This window comes from Dermacentor albipictus, chromosome 7 (assembly GCF_038994185.2).
Source record: "Dermacentor albipictus isolate Rhodes 1998 colony chromosome 7, USDA_Dalb.pri_finalv2, whole genome shotgun sequence".
In the NCBI taxonomy this organism is placed as follows: domain Eukaryota; kingdom Metazoa; phylum Arthropoda; class Arachnida; order Ixodida; family Ixodidae; genus Dermacentor; species Dermacentor albipictus.
The window spans coordinates 45774989-45796835 of record NC_091827.1 but is presented as its reverse complement, the minus strand read 5'-3'; the positions used below and the strand labels follow the sequence as shown (position 1 = coordinate 45796835).

Genomic DNA, 21847 nt, shown 5'->3' with positions numbered 1-21847 from the left:
TATTAAAGCGCTCATACACAAAACCATGGCGCTGTTTCCATGAGCGTGTTTCCTCCATTGCGTGTGTCCCTTTTAGCGCCCTAAAATCGTCCTTTTCCAACTCGTGTATGGGTCACTTTTGTTTGCTTTCAAAACGAATAGCATTGCCTACTGTTGCGGCTCGTGGTAGCGTTTAGGCCAGGAATCCACCAGGCACAGGGATGAGTACATCCGGTAGCAGGAATGAAGGAAAGTGGGTGCATTTTACATTGGCTCAAAATACGGAAGCCCACTCTATGTAGGAGCACGTTCAATGCCTGACTCGCACCAAGACACGTCAGCGCATTTCTCACTGCACCAAAAGTTTCCGCTTTTAAAACAGTCGTCTTCTAATACCCTAGGGAATCTGATGACTGTATCTAGGACAGTCATAATCGTTGAACCGCTCGCAAAATCCCTCACACTAAATTGCATCGTTTCGCCGGACTCCGCCTGCTATGTTGCACCATTCATTCAGCTTCTCAGGGTCAGGTTCAAGAACAGGGGTGTTCGCGGTAGTTATGGCTTCTACTGTAGGCGCGGTCGTTGTCGCCTTGATGCGAACGCCTTTGTTTGTGCGCCACAGTCTATGTCGGGCCTCGTCTCCGTCTGGGCGCGCGCTGAAGGGCGGCCTCAAGGAAACCTCCAAGGAATTTGCCAGAGTTATCCAATAGCTTGAGCCATGGGCTTGAGCCAATAGGTATGCCCTCATGGTTGGAATGCAGTCATGGTCGTTGCATCGTCGACATTACAGCTTCGTCATCCGACTTCGTGTCATGTCATCGTGGTCACGCCGTCATCTTCGTACAGTCGTCAAGCATTCTTTGTCATACCATCATCGCGAAGCCATCGCGGTCATTCCATCGTCGTCGCACCAGCTTCGCCATTCGGCTCTTGTACGCTGTCGTCAAGCAGTGTTCATCATCCCATTCCTCATACCAGTCATGGCATCGTAGCCATTGCCTTGCCAGAGTTGTCGCCATGCATTTGCTGGCTAACTGTCGTCACGATTTCTCGTGGTCATTCCATCGTTCACTTCATGCGATTCATTTCATCCACTTCATGCGATTCTCATCATGCCATCGTCGTCACACAAGCGTCGTCACACCACTCGTCACGCTGTCGTATTATAATCGTCATTTCAGAAACGTCATAACCGTTGTCGTAATGCCGTCGTTCGTCATACCACTTTCGCCATTCTATCATCGTCATTCCTTTCTATCGTAATCACGCTGGTCATTCACTCGTAATAAGGCCGGCGTTGTCATGTGATTGTCCTCGCTGCATGGTGTTGAAGTTTCAGTAATGCGACCATTGTACGGTCGTACTCGCGCTGTTGTCGTTATGCGATCATCATCACTGCAGAATCGCAATCTTATTGTCGTCATACTACTTTTGCCGTTCCATTGCAGTCATTCCATCATCGTCACTGCGTCATCGTCAATCATCGTCATGCCATCGTGCCCATTGGCGATCTCGGCAAGCGAGTGCCACAGCAACGTTGGCCGGTGCTCGAGACTCTGCAGATCGCATGAAGCCGAAGGAATCGAAGACTCAGAATGATCCCTACAGATAAACGGGAGTAGGAATTCAGTGTTCTGCTATATTGCTCAAATTATAATCGCATTACCGTCGTGAGGTGGGTTCTGCGGTAATTTTTTCCTAAATGGATCTCCGATTGGCGTAATGGCAGATATACTCGTGCATTCAGCTTTTATGACACCAGACAACACTTTCAAGTAGGTTTAGTCTTTGTAACGCCCCTGAGACTTTTGATGTTTATGAAAATGATACTGCGCGGCCTGAAATGGAAATTGGTTTATGTGACTTTGACGACATCATGCTTTTTTGTCACATATTTATAGAGGACAATCGTCTACTTGCAGTGGCGTAGCCAGAAATTTCGTTCGTGGGGGGCTCACTTTGCAGCTCGGCCTCCTCCTTATAGAATTAGTCGAGGGATCTATATATATATATAAATATATATATATATATATATATATATATATATATATCATTCAACAACCTAGTTTAATTTTTCGTACATATGCAACGACCAGGGGAAAATCTTAATGCTGCTGTCCTTTGTTAGAATGTATTGCGACTAATTGCTCTGAAATTATAGTCGCAACAAAGAGCACACATAAAAAGCAGGAGTTCTGCAAAATATACGAGGGTGAGTCAAATGAAAGTGAGCCAATACGAATATACGACAAACGGGGTACTTTATTTAAAAGTAGTCACCATGAGTATTTAGACACTTGTCCTACTAACGAGTCGCGTAATTCCCGTCTCATAAAACTCCTTGGGTTGCTGCCTCAAAAATCTGTAAATGACTACACGTTATCTGAATCTTGTTCCCTTGAACAGTTTTTTCAAATTTTGCCAAATGTGGAAGACGCAAGGCAACAGGTCTGGGCTGCATGAGGGATGTTGCAGCGTTTCCCACTTGAACTTCGCCAGTTTTGTATTAACCACATCAGCAACGTGGGAACGGGCAATGTCGTGAATCAAGATGTTCCCAATGCTCAATTTTCCACGTCGTTTGTTCTTGATTGCGACATGCAGCTGATCCGACCTTTCACAATATCTGAAACGATTTAGAGCATCTCCGGGTTTAGAAAATTCGATCAATAATGGCCCCTAACGATCTAAAAAGAAGTCAACACTTTTCCGGCAGAAATGACGGCCTTTGTTTTCCTTGGGAGTGGTGAATTCAAATGTTTCCACTGTAAGCTTTGCCGTAGTGCTTCAGGCTACTAGTAGCGGCACCACGAGTCATCCCCGGTCACAATTGCAGACAAAAAGTCGTCACCCTGATCTGGGGTTCTTTGACGTGCACTTAAATCTAAGTACACGGGTGTTTTCGCCTCCATCGAAATGCAGCCGCCGTGACCGGGATTTGATCCTGCGACCTCGCGCTCAGCAGCCCAACACCATAGCCACTGAGCAACCACGGCCTTTTCAATTGTGTTGGGGGTGATTGCACGGCGGCTTTGGCCCGGCCATGGATCGTCTTTGTAACTTTCATGTCCTCCTTTGAACAGTTTGCTACAACGCTTCACAGTGGCCAATGAAACGCAATGTTCAACGCATACAGCATCCATACGGCAAATAATTTCTTTTTAGGAAACATCTTCATTTGTCAAAAACCTCACGACACGAAGCTGTTCAACTTTTGGAGTGTCCATTATATCACGCAACCATGTTCATCCCAGTGTATGAGAGCATTAAATAACATTTAACCTCACATCTGCATGTCACTTGTAAATGAGATGCGTATGTGCTACGCGCATGCCTCGGAAATAATTAACCGAACCATTATTGCGCGGAGCGGGTTGTCTCACTTTCATGTGACTCGCCTTCGTACATTAGAAATGCGAAGATACAATGGAATATACAAATGTCAAGATACAGCTTGATACAGGGCAAAAAATTGTCACTGGAAACAAAGTTCACTGCGCATATACACAAAACCTCGCAACAAGATGTTTAAATATAGCCCCCTCCCGTAAAAGTCTACAATAAATCTACGTACCTAAGAAAAAGTCACCATATATAATGCGACAAAGAAGGCAAATAAACAGGTTGCGCAACCACAGATTCACAGATCACAGCACCCCCCCCCTCCCTCCACTCCCAAAATGTATCGCGTGCGACGGAAGGCGGCGCGCTTCCTCCCCGCTTTTCGCCCTTGCGCACACAAGACTAAGCCACCATCGTCGGCTCACCCCCACCCCTTCCCCCCACACTTTCACTCGCACATAGAGCATGCGGCGCGCGGTCACGATGTTATCGCCGTTGGCCTTTATTTATACGGAACATGACGGCAACGGCAGGAATGCGCCTGGTGTCTTCATATAGCTGCTATTGCAGTAATATAATAGTATCCGGCAACTGAAGCGTCCCATGGCCGATTACTTTCCGCAAAAGAAGTAACAAAATCGAACTTTCACCATGCGACAATTCGCTGCGCCGCAACAATGTCATCTTTTTTTCTTTTGTGGGGCGGGGGGCGGCGAAATAGAATAACGCAAAGGAAAGCATGTTGGCTACAATCGAATGCCTAGTTTGGGCACCTAGTGTGGCTACCGAAGGAATATCGAAGAAAACGTGGGACGCTTGGTCCACAGAACATACGCATACTGCTCGGTATCCTACACCGGCGAGACAAAATTTTCCGGAGAGGTTGCGCTCAAGCGAACGCGTTGCAATCCGTCGAGTCCCCGCAGTGCTGGCGGTGAGCGACTATGCATTGTTTCTGTTTCTCGTCTGCTAGCCAGAAAGCGTCCAAAACTCTGCCAGGCGAAAATGCGGTCGGCCAGAGAAAAACGAACGCGCATACAAGTGCGCCGCGCAATTGTCGATGCAGCACGAGAAAAACGCATGCTCTCTGGCTGGATCGGCAGCCCGCGGGTTGCGAGAACAAAAAAAGAAAGGGAGGGGGGGGGGGGGGGTCTGAATGTATTCTCGCGAATAAAAGTCTAGGTAGAAAAATAAATAAAACTTAGTTACAATAAATGGTGGCTTTAGTGTCTTGACATGGATGCTTTGGGGCAGGTGAAAAAAAAATATTCCTATTCTTTTCTGTGACCTGATGGAACAAATGAACCACCACAACGCTTTGTCTCATCGGACCTCGCTGCGTGCTTTGTCAACTTGTCTGACAGTATGTTGATTTGGCTTGTCTCGTTGTATGGCCCGATGTACGACTTTAGAAAAGTCGATGCACCTTTGGCGTCAAATGTTTACGACAGCATTAAACCCACAAAGTTCCTGAATTGAAAATCTAAAGCACGACTTTGGAAATGTGAATGCACATTTCGCATCAAAATGTTATGAGAACTTTATACCCACAAAGTTTCAGAATTGAAATCCAAGCGCTCCGTAGATTCCGCGGCCTCCGCGAGATGCCGAGACGAGCCCGCTCGCCATCAAAACGCCCCTGAAATTTTGTGCTCGGTGGGGCTCCTTGCGTTACGATATTTGACTCCAGATGCATGGGCGATTCCGCGAAATCCAGCCCGATTTCGCAATGTTCGCTCTAAAATGTCTTTTCGAGCGTGAATTGACATTCTAGATAAAATAGAGCATGATTTCCGGCGCCGGTAGTTGTTTTGGTCGGCGGCGCATGACAGCACGAAAAAATTTCGGGGGGGGGGGGCTGAAGCCCCATAAGCCCCCCCCCCCCTGGCTACGCCCCTGTCTACTTGGTTTTGACATGCCTTGGAAAAAATGCCCATACGCTCAACTCGGATAACTGCCACGTTGGCCAATAAAAAGCCGACAAAGGTCACACATCACGGCTTCGGACTCCTTTGCAAGCGTGGTCGATGCCAGAAGATTCTAGTTCGGTCCACCTGCCCTTCCGTCATCACAGATGGCTCAAGTGATGTGACCTACGCGATTGCTCGTCTCCGATTTCGTGGCCACCGTTCCAAGACGCAGCTTGTTCGCATCGCCGGCCTCAGGCGCTGTCAACCCAGTGATTGGCCCACTGGCCTCACGTGGGCCTTCGCAGCCGGCTTCGTTTGCTTACAGTCGCGCTTCAGCGCCATGTTTTTCTTGGGAGACGTCTACGGAGCGGCGAGGAGCGCATGATGGCGCCGACGCTCATCCATGCTGTTTTGATTTGCGAAAGCCTTGAAGTATGTTTTGTGGCAATTGCGACGTCGCTTCACGGCGTTCTTTATTATCATGACCTACTGCACCTTCGAATGCCAGAATAGTTTTAGCAAAGACAAGAAGCTATTCTCGATACCGTCAGGTAAGCGCGACGGGCAATGACATGGCTTCACCAAATCGGGAGGGAGAACTTCTGACACACACCCTCCACACGACAATGCGAGGTAAGTTGTGTGTCTCTCATATTATAGTATGTGTCGGGTTTGTGTAAAACGTTGCGGGCCATAATGTAGTAGACATGGCACAGTTCACTGAGCATGTCATTTGTCTGCACGCTTTACAGCGATTCCTACGCCAAGTGTGGTTTTTTTTTTGTATAAGCACTACGTGGTCGTGTTAGTGGCATTTGGTGCGTGTAATCGTTTTGTACGATAACCGGCTTAACTTCGCGGGCACGCCTGGCTGTGTGCAATAACGGGATTACAAAACTTCTAAGATTCAGCACAGTATATTCTGTCAAAATTTCAGGCTCGGTCATCAAATCTCCTCTAAGGAAAGCAACTCTCCGCCTTTTGTGGTTACGTGCTGGCCTTCTTTAGACAGAAAAGCTGTGCATCCTTGGCGGTTGCTCGGTGGATTTGCGACACAAAGGAACCGATGGAAAGCGTGTGCGTTTTCTCGAAACCGAGTTACGCAGCGCGTTCGTCGCCGAGCGACAGCATCATGGCTCATTGAGACGCACGTGCTAATTGGTGTGATCTTTGAAGTGTGCAAAGGTTAAGATGTGGCGGGAGAGCACACGGAAAGAAAACGTGCGGTCGCCCACTCGTTCCTTGGCTGGTTTAGTCGTCGTTCGTGCTCGTTCGTTTAGTTCGCACGCTCGTTTAGTCGTTCACTCGCTCGTTCGTCCCACTGTCAGTTCCTACGGCCACTATGTCTCTGAGAAGCACTTGGTGTGCGACATGTGACTGGAAAAGCAAACCTGTAATGCATCTATGCTTAAAATAAACTATGAACTTGCAACCCGAATGCTGTTTCATATTAGTTTGACCTCTATTGAACATCATTTCACTTGCCGCAATTTCGGCCGCGTCATAGCGCGGCAATTCTATGCGCGGTCATGAATATATAAAGTCATATCTCACAAATGTTACTTCGAAGCGGGCGCAGCAGAACTCAATGCGTGCGTCTCATAGTGCAACTCGGTTCGCGACAAGTACGCCACTTAGTGAACGGACGAGCTAATGCACGATGAAATGTTATTCGTTATAAGTCAATAACCTGAAAAAAATTTACTTAAGCCCACAATGCTATTGTTTGATACTGAGTGAAGCGCTGTTATCGCGTTACCGCTTCGCGAAAAACGAAAAAAATGAACTGATTTTATTTTCTATTTACGCAGACTCCAGACTCGATGATCGGCGGCGGAATTTCTGTCGACGTTGAGGCACGAAAACCATAACACCACCAGCGCCCACCTCTGAGCCTTTGCGCCTGCTTAGAAGATTGGCAAGCACGCACGTTGGAGGCACTGTAGCTAGCAATACTCTTTCGAACCTTCACAGCAGCAATAGTTCGTGCCCTCTGTCAACCTTTGTACGTCATAGCTGATACGCGCCGCGAATTCACATGGTAAGGACGGCGCGAATTATGTAGGCTACTGAGAGCTTGCTGGAGGTCAGTATCTTGGCATCCGAACGTAAACGTGTTATTTACAACCATTCGCCGCAAGATGCACGCTTGACATATGCTGCGTACCGAATTGCAGCGCACGCGATACATTCGGATTCATGGCATAGCGTTAGCGTTCGTTCAGAAACTTTAAAAAATAGTTATCAAAACAGAAGAAAGAAAGGCTGCCGTGACTGAATTCCTATACCCGTCAAATAAAAATTCTACCCTGTACACGAAGCTACTCGGAGCTAGAAGGCCAACGCGAACGCTTCAAGGCGCGAATGCATGCACTGCCTTGCTATGCGTGAAAGAGAGGAGAAAGGAGGAGGAGCGAATACGGAGGAGGAGAGTGTTGCTGTTCACGAAGTTTAACGGGCTTTAGGATCTCCCCGCGATGCCACCAATGCGCCTGCCCCTTCCTATTGGAGTAGCGCAGTCTGCTGAGTCCGCAAGCCTATGATTTTTTTTGTGTGTGTTTTGCTCAATATCATTATCGGAGGAATGCAGTCCATACAACTCTAGTTTCATGCTGAGCAAATTCTTCGTATGAAATTCTTGTCATGCGATTAGCGGTTACCTTGTCCAGAACAAGATGCACGATCTCCGGACGGCTATTCAAGAACGTGTCGGAACTCAGCACAACCTCGCCTTTGTAATAGAGCACTGCTTCCACCACTTTGTCCAGCGATCCATAGCCGCTCACGAAGGCACAGTCGAGCAAGGTACAAGCTTCTTCGCCGTCGACCTGCTCGCAAAGGTAGTCCAGGCACGCACTTGCCAGCTCTCCGAAGAGATATTTCTCCGCTGCAGCATGTGTGTGCAAGGCTTCAAAACAATTTTCGATCCTCGCCTGTCCCGCGTACACGTACCTGCAAAACAAAAGCCGAGTGGCAAATTAGCTGTCACAGATGAGCTTTTCAGGAAACATACAATGGCAATACAATGTAGCTGTGTAACAGGACCGGCGAAAGAAAGAGCCTGGTCCTTAATATGCATCGAAAAATTAAGACAGCGCACGCTTATAATGTAATCCCTGCAAAGAGATAGCATGAGAAAGACGTTGAGGATAAACTGACGATGCAAACGAGTGTCGAACACACAGTACCATATTTCCTATGAAACGCAAAGTCCGGAGAGCGACTAATACGTAAGCAGCACGGTCGCCGGAGTGAGAGCGGGTTGTACTTTAGAGAATAAAATTTATCTAAAACAGCTTAAGAAAAAAATAAGTGTATCCCGCCGAGATATGGAAATTGATGTAACCGCAGTATATAATTTACAATATGCTGAGATTTATATAGTAAAATTCTGATTCATGCACAACATAGAGTATGCTTTCTATCAAGGAGGAGTGAGCTTTAGATACTCAATGGTTCAGCAAGCGTTATGGCGAAACATTTTCCCTTTAGCGACCAGCGACAATTTTTAGTAACTTGGCAGAACCATTGGCGACATTTTAGCGACTTCGAAGTCAATAATAAACAAAAATGGTAGGCGACTCTAGTCTAAGACTTAATAGATAATTTTAGCACGTCCGGTTTTCTGGCAAGCGCGGTCGGTTTGCCGGTTTAGCGGGGGCGTAAACGTGAGCGGCCAGCTGGTGGTGCAAAGCTAAACCACACAAACACAAAGCCTATTGCTATATTCTGCTTAGCTACTGGAGTAAATTTTCGACAGCGGCGTAATCGTGTTCACCATTACGCCGCGACAGAAAATTTGCACCAGCAGCGAAGCAGGATATAGCGGGTTACTGCAATTTTAGCTCCGTGTTTGTCTTGAACTCTACTCCACCAGGCGGCTGCACCCGTTCGGTCGCTCACGTTGATGCCCCCGCAAATCCGGCAATCCGCCCAAACCACCCCCGTTTGCCGGAACGGCGGAGAAGCTAAAAGTCTCTAATGTCTCTTAGTGGAAATCACACTTCGGCGTTGGTGCTCTTTACGTTAACTTTAGGCGAACGAAACGCACGAACTGTACTCGGCGGAAACGGAATTTTCCAATAATTAGGCGGTTAAATATCATGCCACCTTCTTGCGTGTGACGTCATTACTTCCGCTTTCTACTTCCGGCTTTCAAAGAGTTTCGCCAATGTTGCGCTAACGTGGCGGATGTCTAAAGTCTACGGTTCCCTGTTTTGGTGTGCGGTAATCAGCGATTTCCAATTCTAGTTATTCCATACACTTCAGTAACTCAACTTGTAACTATTCTTATGCTGTGACATTAAATCTATAGTGAAACCCATCAATCTTGTATTGCACTATTTTTTTTTTCTATTTCTTCCGATTTATTTTGAATTTCGACCCCGGTCGTTTCGTGATTGGATCGAACAAACTTTAACAAAGGCCCTGCAGGACGCACGTCAGCGCGCAGTGGGCGTCTTCCACGCAGAGACCGACAGGGAGGACCTGGCCAAGCGGCCGCTGCGCGAGCCTGCTGGACGGCCCATTACTGGTCTTGTAAGATCGGGCTTCGTAGGGTCTTCTCCCACTTGTCCGAGGTAGAGTCGGGCGGAGCTGTTTCTACACTCCTAATTCTAATTATTCCAGGCACATCAGCAACTCAACTTGTAACTAAGCTTATGCTCCCATATCATATTTGTAAGGAAATCTATGAATTCTGGACTGTACTATATTGCTACGGAATAGTATTACCGATGACGAAGAGGCGAGCAGTAAGAAGACGACGACAACGATTGGAGGCTAGCGCGGGCTGTTGCCTCTTGGCCAAGTGCGGCGTATTACGTTGTAAATATACTTGTATATAGCTTTTCATTTGCGTCTTCTTACGTAACATATCTGGTGGAGGTGGACGTTCCCTGTACCTCGTCACGGAGCTTCGCAGTGGACGGTACGTCGAGCCTAGCTTCATGGCTCCCGGCGATGACAATTCGACTCAGCCGCCTCCGACTCCTCCTGCCACTTCGACGACCTACATCTCTCTCCCTGCTCCTCGTGATCCTGGCGTATTCTCGGGCAAAGATGGGGACGACGTCGACGACTGGATCAGCCTGTACGAACACGTCAGCCGCAATAACCGGTGGGACCCTACTATCATGCTCGCCAACGTAGTCTTTTACCTCGGTGGCACACCTCGAGTTTGGTTTCGGACGCACGAAGAGGAGCTCACCAGTTGGGATTCGTTCAAGCAAAAGCTCCGAGACTTGTTCGGCAACCCCTACGGTCACAAACTTGCCGCGCAGAAGGCGCTTTCCGGCCGTGTGCAGACGTCAACAGAGCCCTATGTCACGTACATTCAGGACGTCCTGGCTCTGTGCCGCAAAGTTGATGCACACATGCCTGAGTCAGACAAGGTATCCCACATCCTCAAAGGCATTGCCGATGACGCCTTCAACTTGCTCGTATTCAACAACGTCGCGACGGTGGATGCTGTTATCAAAGAGTGCCGCCGCCTGGAACTCGCTAAAAGCAGACGTATCAATCAGCAGTTTGCCCGTTTGCCCAACACCCCAGCGACTTCTTCCTGTGCCGACGTATCCTCGTCCCAACAACACCGGCGATATTACCAAGATCGTTCGGCGTGAGATTGAGGCCGCCTATCCGGCTGCCTTCGACTCCAGCCCCACCAACGCACCGGCAGTCACGGTTTCCCTGATCCAGGCAGTTGTCCGCCAGGAGTTCGAAAACATGGGCATTCACACCATCTGCTCGGCCCATCACCCTGATACCCATCCGGCTTCTTCGATTCCGCCCCGTCCCGCAGCGTCTTACCCACCACGTTTCCGCAACCCAGCTGAATGGCGCACTGCTGACGACAAGCCCATTTGTTTTCACTGCCGTCGCATCGGGCACATTTCTCGGCACTGTCGAAGTCGCTGGACTTCCCCGACCCGGTCTGCTTATACTGCCTATTCTCGCCCCTCGGGTGGCCCTTCTCGTCCTTATGCCGCACGCTCCGATAATGCCGCCACTGACTCTCCTGCGCCGAACCGCCCCTATTCTCGTTCACCTTCGCCCCAAGGACGACAATCTCGCTCTCCCCAGCCCCGTCGCTCCTTTTCGCCGACTCCCTTCGGACGCCGCTCCCAGCCGGAAAACTGAATGATGCAGCGCCTCGAGGTGACGCTGCATTGCTCCCTACGCCGCCAAATCCTCCACTGACGTTGCCCACTCATCTGAACCTTCTTGAGGTGCAAGTCGACGGTGTTCCTGTATCTGCTCTTCTAGACACTGGGGCGCATTTGTCGGTAATGAGCGCGGACTTTCGTACCCGCCTGAAAAAAATAATCACGCCCGCCACGCCGCTTGTTGTCCGTGTCGCCGATGGCGGAACAGCCCCCGTAATTGGTATGTGTGCCGCCCGCGTCTCCTTCGCCGATCGCTCAACAGTCGTGCTATTCACGGCCACCGCCCACTGTCCCCATGACATCATCCTCGGCTTAGACTTCCTCTCCGCACATTCTGCTCTAATTGATTGTTCCGCCCGTACTCTCCGCCTTGACCTGCCTGTTCTGGATCCCGCTGAACCACACCCCAGTCGCCTCAGTTCCGTCGACTTTGTTCGCTTGCCACCTACGGCACTGACTTACGTTGACCTAGTGTCATCCCCACCAATGTCCGACGGTCACTATATCGCGGCTCCTATACAAGACGTCCTCCTTACACACGGGATCACGGTACCTCATACCGTTTTATCTATTACGGCTAATTGCGTCTGCCTGCCAGTGGTCAATTTTGGCTTGACGACACAAGTGCTGCCACGCGGGATGTCTCTGGCCCAGCTTTGCTCATTCGAATATCACTCAATAGCTTCTATTGAGGTAGACAGCCATTCAGCCGATCCTCCTCTACCATCTCAGTCGACAACTTGCACCATCGCCGACTTACAGAAAATGATTGCGCCTGTTACGTTTCGCCTACGACGCGCGGTAAAGCCAGCGCGGATGCAACGTACGCCGGAGCTTCGTTCCAAGCGGCGGACATTTTGGCCCGTTCGGAGCGGCCGCGAGCGCGCCCCGCCGAGCGCGTCCCGGCATGTTCAGTGCCACGTGTCTTTGTGTGTGCGTGTGTGTGTGTGTGCCCACGCTTGTCAAAGCGCGGCAGCCGGGGAGAGGAGCTCCCCCAGTGTGAAGCGAGGAGGTCTGTCCGGCGCCGGCCCGGCTGATGCGTCACCTCCTTGTCCCAACGTGTCTATCAGTCCGTCCGTCGCCGTTGTCACGTGGCGTCATCTCGTGACCTTCCCTCTTGCCCTCAACTCCGAGAGTATAAGAGCAGCTGCCCCCGGACGCCAGGAGAGAGGCTCCGATTTCTTCTGTTGAGTAACGTGCTCTCCCGTCTCTCTACTTCGGTCGACCTGACCGCCCGCTCTTTGCGATGCTAGAATAAACAAGTTGTTCTGTTAGCAGTCGCCTCATGCTTTGCTGGGACCTTCGGATGCTTCCAGTGTGCCCCAGGCCGCCAGGCCAACGCTACCCTTGGGGCTTGCGACCCATTTGCAACAACGGGCGCCAACGGTCCGGTTGCAACAACGGGTGTCAGCACTGAGGTTCCGACAGCTGGTGGCAGCGCTGAGATTCCAACAGCCGGTGCCATCGGTGCGGTTCAAACATCTGGTGGCAGCGGTGGGATCGCGACAACGGAGGCCAGCAGCGAAGAAATGCGGTTGACTGTATGCTGAGCAGCACAACGACCATCCGGGAGCAGTGCAACGAGCCCTGTGTGATGACTGGTTGCCTGCAGCGGAACGACTGCGCTGAAATCTTGGCTGCGAGGTTTGGTGAGTGCGGGACTTTCTTCTTCTGAGTTTTGCCAGGCTTTTGTTAGTGTCAGAAACAGAGCTGGTAATTGTGGTTGTCGTTGCTGCCGGGTTAGTTGCGGCAAGACAATAGTAGGCAGTAGAGAAAGCAGCATTCAGAGCAGCCATGGATTTGAAGTCGTTGCGCAAACCGAAATTGTTGGAGCTTGCAAGAGAGTTGGGTCTGGATGTCTCAGACAAACTCAGAAAAGCAGAACTGCTAAGGGTTATTCTTGAGTTAGGAGCTGAGGATGACGAGCTGTCGGAATGCCTTGAGACCATTGAGGAGAGGGAGACTGCAAAAAGACAGGAGCGCGAACTTAAAGAGCAAAAAGATGAGCTTGAACGTAAAGAACAGAGAGAGAGAGATGAGCTTGAAAGAAAAGAACGAAACGAGAAAGAAAAAGAAGAGCGTGACCGTCAACACGCTTTGGAAATGAAGCGTCTCGAGGTGGAGATGGAACGCGCTCGTAATGGAAGTCAGGCACACGGTGCAGGAGAACGAGTATTGTTTAAAATGACTGACCTGATGCGGCCGTTTAAGCTTGGAGAGGACATTGGTTTGTTCCTGGTTAACTTTGAGCGAACGTGCGAGAAGCAGGGGTTCTCTCGGGAAACGTGGCCACAGCGCTTGCTCACTTTGTTACCCGGCGAGGCGGCCGACGTAGTCGCTCGCTTGGAGAGAGAGGAGGCAGAGGATTTCGACAAAGTGAAATCGAGTCTGCTAAAAAAGTACAGGCTGTCCGCGGAGGCGTTCCGTCGGAAGTTTCGAGAAAATGAGAAAGGCAAAAGTGAGTCGTATACAGAGTTTGCCTACAGGCTTATGTCAAACATGCAGGAGTGGCTCAAAGAAGAGAAAGCGTTTGGTGACCACGAGAAAGTTCTGCAGTGTTTCGGGCTGGAACAGTTTTATAGTCGGTTACCTGAGAACGTGCGGTACTGGGTCTTGGATAGGCCAGACGTTAGTACGGTGGCTAGAGCCGCTGAGCTAGCCGAAGAGTTTGTGACGCGTCGGGCTCGCGGAGCTAAGGACGGTCAAAAGGGTGAATTTGGCTCTAAGTTCGAGAGGCCGAAGTTCACGCCCATGAGAGCAAAGGGGGACACACGTACTGCGGATGCGAGTGAAAGCAGTCCGACCGAACGTAAGGAGACGGCGGCAGCCGAAGCCGAACGCAGAAAGCGGTTCGAGACGAGGCAAGCGCGCGTTTGTTATACGTGCCAGAAGCCGGGTCACTTTTCGGCGCAGTGTCCGGAAACAAAAGCAAAAGTAGTGTTTTTGTCATTATGCAGCACTGACGAGAACATGAAGCTTCTCGAGCCTTACATGCGAGACCTCCTCGTGAACGGGAAGGAGTGCCGAGTGCTTCGCGATTCCGCAGCTACGATGGATGTAGTTCACCCTTCTTACGTAGAACCCGATATGTTCACGGGCGAGTGCGCATGGATCAAGCAAGCCGTGGAAGCTCATAGCGTGTGTCTGCCCGTAGCAAAAGTGCTTATTGAAGGACCTTTCGGAGCACTTGAGACGGAGGCGGCAGTGTCATCTATGCTGCCCCCCCAGTACCCGTACCTATTTTCGAACAGGTCCGATCACCTCCTGCGCGAGAAGGGGCTTTTGTTTGGTGAGGCTAGCGTTCAGGCCTTAACCAGATCGAAGGTTCGGGAGCTCGCTGCAAAGGCGGTAGTTGCGGGGCCGACGTTGTCGAACGATGAGAAAGGGTCAGAGGCGCAGCAAGCTGATATTCAGAGCGCGCCCGAACTGAATAAAACTGAGTCTGTAGCGTTAAAGGCACCAGATACTGAAGAAGAAAATCCCGACACGGGAAAGTTAGAAGAGCTATCTGAAGATTTGCTCATCGCGCCTACGTCAGACGGACTTAATAGGTTGCTAAAAGTCAGCCGGTCGGCTTTGATAGCCGAGCAAAAGAAGGATGGCAGCCTAGAAAACATACGCTGCATTGTCAAGGAAGGTATCGCCAAGAAAAATGCTCGCTTTGTGGAAAGAGGTGGGGTCCTGTACCGGAAGTATGTAGACCGCAGGGGAGTGGAGTTCGATCAGCTGATCGTGCCTCAGTGCTACCGTCAGGATCTGTTGCGCTTGTCGCATGGGGGTTCGTGGTCCGGACACCTAGGAGTTAAGAAAACTAAGGACCGTCTCTTGCAAGAGTACTATTGGCCAGGGTGTTTTCGGGACGCAGACCACTTTGTGAAGACATGCGACACCTGTCAGCGGGTGGGCAAACCAGGGGACAAATCGAGGGCGCCGTTGAAGTTGGTACCTATCATTACGGAGCCTTTTAGACGGCTCGTTATTGACACAGTGGGACCTCTGCCGGTAACAGCCACGGGGTACAGACACATTTTGACTGTGATCTGCCCAGCGACAAAGTTCCCTGAAGCAGTGCCGCTTAAAGAACTCAGCTCAGTTGAGATAGTCAATGCACTACTGTCCATATTTGCGCGAGCTGGTTTCCCTGCGGAAATCCAATCAGATCAGGGCACAGTGTTCACTAGCGCTTTGACGACAACTTTTCTCCAAAGGTGTGGGGTAAAGCTGTTACACAGCTCAGTGTACCACCTACAGTCGAATTCCCTTGAGAAGCTCCTCTCCGTCATGAAGCGCGTGTTGAGAGCCTTGTGGTTTGAACAACAAACTGACTGGGAGCTGTTTCTGCCTGAGGTGATGTTAGCATTGAGGACCGCGCCGCATGCGGCTACGGGGTTTTCGCCAGCTGAGGTAGTGTACGTTCGCTCGCTGCGATATCCGCTTCGCATGCTTCGGGACGGATCACTGCCCTCTCCAATGGCTGCAGACTATCTCTTTCACAAATGGCCGCCTCCTGCGCTGGAGCCTTGCTGTGCAACAACAATCTTTTGAGGTGCGTTACAAAAAGGGGAGTCTCAACGGTAACGCCGATGGCTTAAGTCGAAGCCCCTAACGTGGGAATCAGCCTCAAAATTGTTTGTTATTGATGTTTTTCTTCCTGAGGCAGGATTTTTAACATATTGCTTTTGTGTAGTGTTTCAAAGTGATAATATGCTTTCTAGTGCAATTTTCCAATTTGTGAACGCGTTCTGAGTGCTGCTAGACTACTGTAAGGAACTAGGCAGTAGTATTAAAGGGGAAAGAGCCTGGCATGGCTTAGTGAGGGTTGTGCCGTGCTTGCTGACTGAGCGGCTGAGTTTCGGCGTAGTTCTAACGCTTGCTGGGAACGAGAGAAAAATGAGAACTCTCGCGAAGTCACTTTGCAGTGTCCTCTGTGAACCTGAACGTGAGAACGAGGCCTTCTCGGTGCGCTGCGCTCAAGAAACGCCGAGGGACGACCGACTTCGGTTATGAGCATCATCGAGCGACATCCCTCCGGACAGCGGATGCAGTCCCCTGACCATCGGGATCTCCCTCCCCCGGCGGGGCGGTCTGTTACGTTTCGCCTACGACGCGCGGTAAAGCCAGCGCGGATGCAACGTACGCCGGAGCTTCGTTCCAAGCGGCGGACATTTTGGCCCGTTCGGAGCGGCCGCGAGCGCGCCCCGCCGAGCGCGTCCCGGCATGTTCAGTGCCACGTGTCTTTGTGTGTGCGTGTGTGTGTGTGTGCCCACGCTTGTCAAAGCGCGGCAGCCGGGGAGAGGAGCTCCCCCAGTGTGAAGCGAGGAGGTCTGTCCGGCGCCGGCCCGGCTGATGCGTCACCTCCTTGTCCCAACGTGTCTATCAGTCCGTCCGTCGCCGTTGTCACGTGGCGTCATCTCGTGACCTTCCCTCTTGCCCTCAACTCCGAGAGTATAAGAGCAGCTGCCCCCGGACGCCAGGAGAGAGGCTCCGATTTCTTCTGTTGAGTAACGTGCTCTCCCGTCTCTCTACTTCGGTCGACCTGACCGCCCGCTCTTTGCGATGCTAGAATAAACAAGTTGTTCTGTTAGCAGTCGCCTCATGCTTTGCTGGGACCTTCGGATGCTTCCAGTGTGCCCCAGGCCGCCAGGCCAACGCTACCCTTGGGGCTTGCGACCCATTTGCAACAACGGGCGCCAACGGTCCGGTTGCAACAACGGGTGTCAGCACTGAGGTTCCGACAGCTGGTGGCAGCGCTGAGATTCCAACAGCCGGTGCCATCGGTGCGGTTCAAACACGCCCGACATGCCGTCCGAGCACGCTCGTGAGCTCTACCGCGTTCTGTTTTCCTACAACGATATTTTTGACTTTCACGATCGTCCTTTGGCCCAAACTACAACTGTTAAACATCGCATTAATACCGGCGATGCCCCTCCTATTCATCGCCGCCCGTATCGAGTGTCACCGGTTGAGCGTCACGTTATTCACGCTGAAGTTCGCAAAATGCTTGCCAATAACATCATAGAACCGTCATGTAGTCCATGGGCGTCACCGGTTGTACTGGTAAAAAAGAAGGATGGCTCATGGCGCTTTTGCGTGGATTATCGGCACCTTAACAGGGTTACCAAAAAGGACGTGTATCCCCTACCTCGGATCGATGACGCCCTTGACTGCCTCCATGGTGCTCGCTACTTCTCTTCTATTGACCTCCGCTCCGGCTACTGGCAGATTGCTGTGGACGATCTCGACCGCGAGAAGACTGCTTTTGTAACTCCGGACGGTCTTTATCAATTCAAAGTGATGCCGTTTGGTCTATGTAACGCTCCTGCCACTTTTGAACGCATGATGGACTCCCTTCTTCACGGTTTCAAATGGTCCATATGCCTGTGCTACTTGGACGACGTCATAGTATTCTCCCCAACGTTCGCTACGCACCTCGAGCGCCTCTCGGCAGTCCTGGACGTTTTTCGTCGCGCCGGTCTGCAACTGAACGCATCGAAGTGCCAATTCGGCCGTCGCCAGATTACCGTCCTTGGGCATCTCGTTGACGCGAACGGAGTGCAACCGGACCCAGGCAAGATCCATGCTGTTACGCACTTTCCTGTTCCGAAGTGTGTCAAGGATGTGCGCAGCTTCATCGGCCTTTGTTCCTACTTCCGCCGTTTCGTGAAAAATTTCGCGGCCATAGCACGACCACTAACCGAGCTTTTGAAGAAAGACGCCCCTTTCCAGTGGGGCGATAACGAGGCCTCTGCATTCTCGCATCTAATCGACGTTCTCACAACGCCTCCCGTTCTGGCCCATTTCGATCCTTCTGCGCCTACCGAAGTTCGTACTGATGCCAGCGGTCACGGAATAGGCGCAGTACTGGCACAACGCCAGCGCGGCAACGACCGTGTTATCGCTTACGCCAGCAGGCTCCTCTCACCCGCGGAGCGCAACTATTCCATCACTGAGCGTGAGTGTCTGGCCCTAGTTTGGGCGGTTGCGAAGTTCCGCCCATACTTATATGGCTGACCCTTTTCCGTTATCACAGACCATCACGCGCTTTGTTGGTTATGCTCATTGAAAGACCCTTCAAGAAGACTTGGTCGCTGGGCCTTACGCCTCCAAGAATATTCGTTCTCTGTCACCTACAAATCTGGCCGACTACACAAGGACGCTGACTGCCTGTCTCGCTACCCGGTAGACGAGCCTGACGACGCCGACAGTAGTACCGCCGACGGCATTTTCTCTGTGTCTGCCTTCGCTAACATCGCCGATGAGCAGTACCGAGACCTATCGCTGCGAGTACTCATCGAGCGTCTGCGCTCTACACCTACCGACGCATCCGTTCGCCGATATGTCCTCCAGGGCGGCATTCTGTACCGAAGGAACTTCCTCCCTGACGGATCTGATCTTCTTCTTGTCGTGCCAAAACATCTACGACAGACTGTGCTCTTTGAGATGCATGACGCACCTACTGCAGGACATCTTGGCGTAACCCGCACGTACGACCGCGTCCGCCGCCGCTTCTATTGGCCTGGCCTCGCTCGCTCCGTCCGACAGTATGTTGCTACCTGCGATACCTGCCAGCGTCGGAAAACACCTCAGGTGCTACCTGCCGGTCATCTCCAGCCGATCACTGTCCCTGTGGAACCATTCTTTCGTGTTGGATTAGACCTCCTCGGTCCCTTTCCCACGTCATCCTCTGGGAACAAATGGGTAGCCGTCGCGACTGATTACGCCACCCGATACGCTATCACGCGGGCTCTCCCTACCAGTTGCGCCACTGACGTCGCGGACTTTCTCTTGCGTGACATTATCTTACTTCATGGCGCCCCGCGACAGCTGCTCACTGACCGTGGTCGTAACTTCCTCTCGAAAGTTATCGCCGACATTGTACGTTCCTGCTCCACTCAACACAAGCTGACTACCTCATTCCATCCTCAAACCAATGGCCTGACAGAGCGGTTAAACCGTACTCTTACCGATATGCTGTCAAAGTACGTTTCCAAGGACCACCGCCACTGGGACAATGCCCTTCCTTACGTCACATTCGCTTATAATTCTTCCCGGCACGACACCGCCGGATTTTCTCCCTTTTATCTGCTCTACGGTCGCGAACCGACCTTGCCCCTTGACACGGCACTTCCTCCTGCTTCGATCTCAACAAGCGAGTATGCGCGCGACGCCATCGCTCTCGCCGACCATGCACGCCAGCTTGCCCGTGCTCGACTGACGGACTCGCAAACCACTCAGCAGCGTCAGTACAACGCCCGCCACCGTGACGTACAGTTTTCGCCTGGTGCGCTCGTGCTCTTGTGGTCGCCCTCTCGTCACTTCGGACTTTCACAAAAGCTCCTTTCGCGATACACAGGGCCCTACCGCGTGCTGCGCCAGGTGACGCCTGTGACGTACGAAATTGCCCCTGTGAGCTCAACCTCGTCATCTACTGTGGCACCTAGTGATGTCGTGCACGTCAGTAGGCTCAAGGCCTACTACACTGTTTCCAAGTCCGGCCTTTAGTCGCTCCGGGACGGCGCTTTTGCCGCCGGGGGTAGTGCTACGGAATAGTATTACCGATGACGAAGAGGCGAGCAGTAAGAAGACGACGACAACGATTGGAGGCTAGCGCGGGCTGTTGCCTCTTGGCCAAGTGCGGCGTATTACGTTGTAAATATACTTGTATATAGCTTTTCATTTGCGTCTTCTTACGTAACAATATTTTTCTATTTTTTCCGATATATTTTAGATTTCGCTCCCGATCGGCTCAGTGATTTTTTTCTTCACCAACCTCTTGCCATTTCATGGGTTGTGGTGTGCTGTAATCTGTTTACACTGTTTTCTAAAGGTTCTTCATTCTTGTTTTTATCATTTGCTTTTGCTGTTTTAACGATTAACTAGAATTATTTCTTTTTTACCTTGTATGGGTTTTCAACGAGCATGGGTTTCTGTTTCTTTAGCCTGTACTATGCCAAATCACGCACCTGTACTTTATGATAGTTATTGTTTCACTTTTAACCACTCAGGCTTTAGCTGCCAAAGGGAAGCTCGCCAGTATTGCATGAATAACTAAATTCTCAACCTATTCAAAGCTTCGTGTTCGCTTTCTTTTGTGAGGAAACTGCGTTCTAATGTTTAAATATTGTTTGTGCTAAATAAAGGTATATATACATTTTTATCGGCGAAGTAAATATCTGAAAATTAAATTACGGGGTTTCACGTTCCACGACCACTTTCTGATTATGAGGCACACCGTAGTGGGAGACTTCGGAAATTTGGACCACCTGCGGTTCTTATAGTTCACCTAAATCTAAGTACACGGGTGTTTTCGCATTTCTCCACCATCGAAATACGACTGCCGTGTCCGGGATTAGTTCCCACGACCTTGTTCTTAGCAACCCAACACCATAGCCACTAAGAACCACGGCGTGTGGCCAAATAAATGAAACCAATCTTGAAATTACAGGGAAACCTCAATTTCACTATTGAGGTTCCTAGTATCATAATCCAAGTAACCCGAATCAATTCCTAGATCAAGACTTCAAACAGCATGGCAGACTTCTAGAGGTGGGGCAGTTTACCAACTGGAACCGAGTAGACCCTGTGTGCTATATAAATGCTGGTGATGAGTGCGCTGAAAAACCAATGTGGCCGAGACTACGCGCGCAGTTGAAGATGCCCGACCCTCAGTATCAGGGCTTCAAGCGGTTTTCTGTAGACTCGAGTGATCTTGGCCGGGACTCCAGGTGCAGCTTTCAGAAGTGGGGAGGAGGGGTAATGGCCTACCTTGCCCCCCCTTCAGTTCTGGGTTGGGGGAAGCAAGTGCACCCCCCCCCCTGTCCACCGCCTCTGTAGATCGGCTTATGACTGCTAACTTAACCCACAACCGGGGTGGAAGTGCCCTAGGAAGTTTTGCGGCAGCTCTGGCAGCAGCGAGCTTGGCAGGATGGAGCATGTTTGAAGCAAGAATTGTCTCTTTTGGAGCAGTAAATCCGCGTTTTGAAGCAGCTCAGTAAAAGCCAATATGACTGAAATACGGGAATGTGAAACAGCGGTGTCCTTTATTCTGCTTTGAAGAACACTATTATGTTACGGCAAATCAGTTCTGCGGAAGACCGCAAGGCGAGAAACATTCACGACAGGGAAAAATTGTCATCCACCTGACTGTAGAACGAAGCTACAAAAGAAACCCATACAGGCTTCACACCAACCGCCATTAAATTACACACCGAGAATGTCAACTAAATGTTTAACCAATCTTTAAATAATTAACCAATGGTGTATTTCCCGCAGTGTGCCATACAGTTCAGATGAATTTGATTTAAATGATATTTGGATGTTGATTCCAGGATAGCAGACTAAATTTAGCGCTGCTCGGAACAGTACAGACCACTTGCATACGCAATTTATTACAACCTCAATTTAGCTAGTTAAATTGAGTTATCTAACTTAAAAATTAAAACTAAA

The 21847-nt window shown here is 50.6% G+C and overlaps 1 protein-coding gene across 5 annotated transcripts in view; it reads right to left on the bottom strand.

The window, feature by feature from the left end:
* The window catches only part of LOC139047961 (BTB/POZ domain-containing protein 6-like), a 190520-nt gene that overhangs the window by 2494 nt on the left and 166179 nt on the right, over positions 1–21847 (bottom strand). For 4 of the 5 annotated variants that reach the window (XM_070522178.1, XM_070522176.1, XM_070522177.1 and 1 more), the window contains exon 4: positions 7895–8186. The exons of the other annotated variant lie outside the window; for it this stretch is intronic. In XM_070522178.1, coding sequence (XP_070378279.1) covers positions 7895–8186 — 292 coding nt within the window. The remainder of the gene's footprint in view (positions 1–7894; positions 8187–21847) is intronic. 5 annotated transcript variants of the gene reach the window in all.